The sequence below is a fragment of the Ostrinia furnacalis genome, unplaced genomic scaffold, assembly GCF_004193835.3.
Source record: "Ostrinia furnacalis isolate ACB-3 unplaced genomic scaffold, ASM419383v2 OfSCF4695, whole genome shotgun sequence".
Lineage (NCBI taxonomy): Eukaryota > Metazoa > Arthropoda > Insecta > Lepidoptera > Crambidae > Ostrinia > Ostrinia furnacalis.
The window spans coordinates 1-5,829 of record NW_021134934.1 but is presented as its reverse complement, the minus strand read 5'-3'; the positions used below and the strand labels follow the sequence as shown (position 1 = coordinate 5,829).

At 41.0% G+C, this 5,829-nt stretch overlaps 1 protein-coding gene across 1 annotated transcript; it reads right to left on the bottom strand.

Moving 5' to 3' along the window:
- Positions 1-2,823: 2,823 nt before the first annotated feature.
- Positions 2,824-3,692, bottom strand: LOC114359942 (uncharacterized protein K02A2.6; the record flags this gene model as incomplete). Its single annotated transcript, XM_028314482.1, has 1 exon — positions 2,824-3,692. A coding segment is annotated over one exon (869 nt), but the record flags the coding sequence as incomplete, so codon positions are not given.
- Between the last annotated feature and the right edge of the window lie 2,137 nt (positions 3,693-5,829).

The following is a 5,829-nucleotide window of genomic DNA, read 5'->3' as shown; positions in this document are numbered from 1 at the left end:
TGAATATCGCTTAAAAAGTGAACAATAATATTGCTTTTTAATAGCCTATATTTTTGTTTTTTTTAGGGATCGACGACATCATAAAGCAGGAAGGCGCTGGATGCAGGCCGCTACCAACCGGGCAACATGGAAAGTGTTCAGTCCTTGTAAAAATATTGGCGGGTATTCTCACATTTGCTTCGCCAACTTTATTTTCCTACCATCGTCCAATGGTCGGAGCAAGCCCCACTTGCCCGGCGACGCTCATCGCGCACACCCGTGTGTCGCGCACGCTTAGCGAGTCTACGAGTGACGTTCACTCCCTGAAAAGACCGTGTCTTTGCTATAATTCGCGTGTAGCCGTGCTCCGCGTACCATCATCATCATCAGCATCAGCTCCGAGCATACTCTGGCAGTGCTCCACCGCCCAGAACGCCGTGCGTCTGCAGGTTGGCTTCCGTCCGTGGCGAGGGTCGATTTTAAGGTTGGTGAAGCTCAGATTACCTGTCTCTGTGTTGCGAGGACTGATCTACCTTTCATCAATTTTCTATTATAAAAAACCTATACAGTCCACTTTCAAATCAAATTCCCTGAACCAGCGTAATAAACGCAATTTTCAGTGCGACATACGCACAATTTTTTGGTCTTCGAGCCGACTGTTCCATATTTAAATTCTTTTATACATATTTAGAACTATAACATCAATTTAGCCCAAGCTAAAAATCGTTTCATTAACTTACATAGACGTTCTATGTCAAACTACCTTACAATAGTTTTNAATGAGTTTGATATCCTGACCGCTGGTCATTTTTTGGTGGGTCAAAATTTACTTGCCGTCCCGGAATATGAAGTTGAGGACGTTCCTCTGAACAGATTGTCTCGTTGGCAATCAGTCCAAAAGATCTCACAAACCTTTTGGAGGCGTTGGTCGAATGACTACCTTCATACTCTTCAGCAGAGGGAAAAGTGGTTTTCTTCTGCACCTAATCTAAAAGTGGGAGATTTAGTATTGCTTAAATCTAATCTAACTCGACCCTTACAGTGGCCGCGAGGCAGGATTGAAGAAATTCATCCTGGACCTGATAATGTTGTCCGCATCATTACTGTAAGAACTCAAAATGGCATCTTTAAAAGACCCGTTAATAAAGTTTGCCCTTTGCCCTATGCAAATTAATTTAAATAACATACACTTTCTAATTTTAATTTTAATTTTATAACTAGGTCTATGTAAGGTAGTTAGGCACTAAATTTATTTTATTTCATACCTGTCACAAATAATGATTACAAGAAATCATCACAGTGATTTCGGTGGGGGGTATGTTCAGTCCTTGTAAAAATATTGGCGGGTATTCTCACATTTGCTTCGCCAACTTTATTTTCCTACCATCGTCCAATGGTCGGAGCAAGCCCCACTTGCCCGGCGACGCTCATCGCGCACACCCGTGTGTCGCGCACGCTTAGCGAGTCTACGAGTGACGTTCACTCCCTGAAAAGACCGTGTCTTTTGCTATAATTCGCGTGTAGCCGTGCTCCGCGTACCATCATCATCATCAGCATCAGCTCCGAGCATACTCTGGCAGTGCTCCACCGCCCAGAACGCCGTGCGTCTGCAGGTTGGCTTCCGTCCGTGGCGAGGGTCGATTTTAAGGTTGGTGAAGCTCAGATTACCTGTCTCTGTGTTGCGAGGACTGATCTACCTTTCATCAATTTTCTATTATAAAAAACCTATACAGTCCACTTTCAAATCAAATTCCCTGAACCAGCGTAATAAACGCAATTTTCAGTGCGACATACGCACAGAAAGCATTGAAGGAGACCTATTTTCAGCAGTGGACGTCCTATGGCTGAGGTGATGATGATGATGAAAGGGAAAGAGAAACTGATTGCTCCAAACCAGCTGCTACGAAATTGGAGTTAGATAATTGTCAATTTTCCAAAGCGATGGTTCGTCACACTTTTGTATTTTTTAGCAAAGCAAATTCGACATAATTTAATCTTGAAAAGTACGCGTCAATTTGTTATGACAAAAGTATAAAGTGTGGCGAATTTACACATGCTTTTTTCTGTGACGAGTGAACTCTGCAAAATTCATATTGACGCCGAAATGTTAGGTACTGCGTCGAATACTGCGTGACTGAGCCAAAAAGTTTGCAATACGTCTATGTTACAATTAAATTGGAATAAGGTAGCGTTGTTACATACCTTCTTGGTAATTTTAGGCGTCACAAAGTATCTGACGCTGACTGTACCTTCAGTCAGGTAATTTACCTTTATTGCAGATGCCGTCTGCTTTGTTTCGTTGGAACTACCCTCTATTTGCCATCAAGCTGATATGCGCTGATGCAATCTGAAGTATTCGCGCCGTTTCCCTTCCACTTTGATGTGCCGAATACACATTACAGTCGCCATAATGCCTTTAAAGATTATCAACCCGTCTCTTTTCACCTGGACGAGCTCACCAAGTGTGAGCAGGACAAAAAACGCTTACGCAAGCAATAAGACCTCACTCTAATACCTTTCCCAGTCCCCATCTCGCGCCCAGATTAAAATACAAATTTACTCATTGAAAACGTTTTACAGCAAGATTACCTTCGTATTTATTTCCTACCTGTGTATTCGTTTCATGACATCCTAAGCATTTTCAAGGGAATTTATTTCTTGGGTTCGGCGGCGAAATGGCTAAGACGTTTTTATTTATTTTTCTTTTGTCGGTCTCACTCTATCGTACGTAGATTAATATAATTAAGAATGAAGTTTATCCGTCTACAATATTACAACTAACACTCGTATTAAAATTATTAAAAACATTAGCNAACGCCACATCACCCCCCTCCAGAGACCGGGTTACGGGCGATAATAATCTGGGAAACGTACTTTACGTCCTGACCGTGTAGTTCTAATATTATTATCTTGTTCGGTTTCAGGAGTGGTTTTTAGCCCTTGATAATCTGGGGATGTCTTGGTCTCGGGGTGTGTCTCGCGAAGTGAATATGTGGGTTTGACCCGATCAATAGAGACGGTCGCTGGTTTCCCATTCACGATGATTTTAAAAATCTTATCTCCTCGCTCTAGTACTTCATGGGGGCCAGTATAAGCCGGTTGGAATGATCCGTGAGGTGTATTGTCCCTAAGAAATACGTATTTGCAAGTAGCCAGGTCTTTGAATACAAAGACTGGGTATTTGGCTATGTGTCGGGAAGCAGGAGCTGGGAGCAAGTTGCGTGCGAACTGACGTATTCTATGGGTGAAATCGGTCAAGTCCGGTACATTGTCAGTTTGGTGCTCGAAAAATTCTCCTGGTAGGCGTAGGGTCTCGCCATAAACTAGCTCGGCTGGCGATGCATGGAGGTCTTCTTTGTGTGTAGCCCGTATACCTAGCAGCACCAGCGGGAGGGACTCCACCCAGTTACTATTGGCGTGACAGGTAATAGCGGCCTTCAACTGTCGATGGAATCTCTCGACTAGCCCATTGCAGGCCGGGTGATAGGCAGTGGTACGGCGGCGTTGGAATCCTGCCAGCTCGGCTAAGCGGTTAAAGAGCGTGGATTCAAATTGTCGGCCTCTGTCTGTGACGATTTCAGTAGGACAACCGAAGCGAGCTATCCAGCCTTGAACAAGGGCTCTTGCTACAGTCTCTGCCGTTATGTCCTGCAACGGTATTGCCTCAGGCCAGCGCGTGAAACGGTCGACAATTGTAAGGCAGTAGCGATAACCTTGGGATGGTGGCAGGGGTCCGATTAGATCAATGNAAAAGCATTAGAAAATTTACGAAAAATAAAATAAAATTTTATCCCGTACAAAATGTTCATGGATTTTGTTATTTTTATTAAATACCTTTACGCCTGAGTTAAATGACACCGACATCAAGGTTCATCAAGTTAAGTTTAAAATAATAGGCAGTAATGTATGAAGAAAGAGCTTCTATTCTGTATCTACCTATGCCCGTGTATTTTTGATCGGTGTCAAATCGGAGTTTTTGGTGCGGGGTACGCGGGTGTTGCTCGCGGCGTGAAGGTCAAACGCCCAAGGTCATTGAGGACTCTAATCGCCTTAAGAGTTGCATCGCATTATAGTTATTAAGAACTAATTGGCCCTGACCATTGGCCATGATATTATGATCCATTTATCTAGTTTTTGCCCTAAACAAAAACCATATAATTAAATTTTTGTGTTGATTTTTTTTTTATTTAACGTTTCATAATCTTGGCACCGACTTCAATCATGGTATATTGTATTATTAATTCTGCCTAATAAATAAGTAATTTTATTTTTTTTCTACTTTTTAGTGAAAGAAGTCCTAGTATACCTACTGCCACCAACTTTCATTTTTAAACGGTTTTATTTAGCCTGTTTATTTATACGTAGATTTCTATTTACGTAGAGTGATATGTCTTACTCCTTGGGTTTAAGATGTGTTTACCAAGGTGTAAACTAAGCTACTTGTGTACTCGTATGTTTGTGTAGGCCAGTTAGGATATGTAGTGGCTTTGCTCACCGCTAACCGTTTACAAGTGCCCTAACAGTGTCATACGTCGGCTACAAGATTAACTACACCTTGATCCTGACCATACTACAATACGACGTAGTGTACTTACCTTAGTGTACCTACCTACATATAAATAAATATCTTTGGATATTTTACACTACGCTTCTAGTCCCAAACTAAGCAAAGCTTGTACTATGGGCTTGTCAACGGATATAAACATACATAAATACTTTTTTTTTGTAAATACATACATAGGTAACACCCAGACCCATCACAGAAATTAAAATTCATCATTTCAATTTCTGCCCGGCCGACAATCGAACCCGGGACCTCTCGGCATAGTAGTCCGTTCTGAACACTACACCAAACGGCCGACAATCAGTTTGCGACTAACTAAGATAAGGACCAAAAGACTGAATTAATTATTACAAAACTCTACCATATTGGGTACCTTTCCTACATGCAGTTCACTCGTAATTATGGTCGAGGATTGAAAGATTTTCATTTTTTTTTCTTAAAGCAATATAGCTTCAGATGGTTTTAAATACTGGCCGAATCGAGATCCAAGGAACGCGGGTTCGAACCCCGTTGTCCGCTGGACACTTCACTCGTAACACAAGGGGTTAACGAAACTATTAGTAATTTGGTAGTTAAAATACAACCTTATAGCATGATAAAGTCACTTTTATTGTGTAACTAGCTTTTGCCCGCGTTTCACCCGCGTGAACTTTAGTTTGTCACAGATCGTCATAAATTATTATATGTTATTCTGCGTTGTAAAGAATAATACTGTAAAGTTTCATCAAAATCCGTTAAATAGTTTTTGCTTGAAAGAGTAACAAACATGCATCGAAACATCTAGACATCCAAACTTTCACATTTATAATATTAGTAGGATTATTAGTCTAAAAATTTGTATTCAACACAAAACACCCAATATACTCAAGTATTTGATCAAATCAGCACTAACGCCGCTCGTAACGCAGAGGCTTACATTAATAAAACCTAGATAGATAGTCAGTGCACGAAAGGTGAGGCAGATTTTAGTAAGCCAGAATGGCTTACTCGTAAACGTCACATGAACCGTCAAAGTGAAAAATTGGTAAACACGTCCGACGACTTTTAATTAATTAAGACGGTTTGTGCTGTGAAAGGGTGTCTAAATACATCAGAAAAACTAAAGAAAGTGACCAGTGTTACATTTCATACGTAAGTACTACGATTCGACGCGTATTTTGCTTGAATTTGGCTTTCAAAAATTAAATACGGGAATGATACCAGTAACAAGAAAATTTATTTCCCAATTGTTCGCCGTACAAATACACTTCATTTTTTTATGAAATCGAGACTTTTCAGTCCATTTA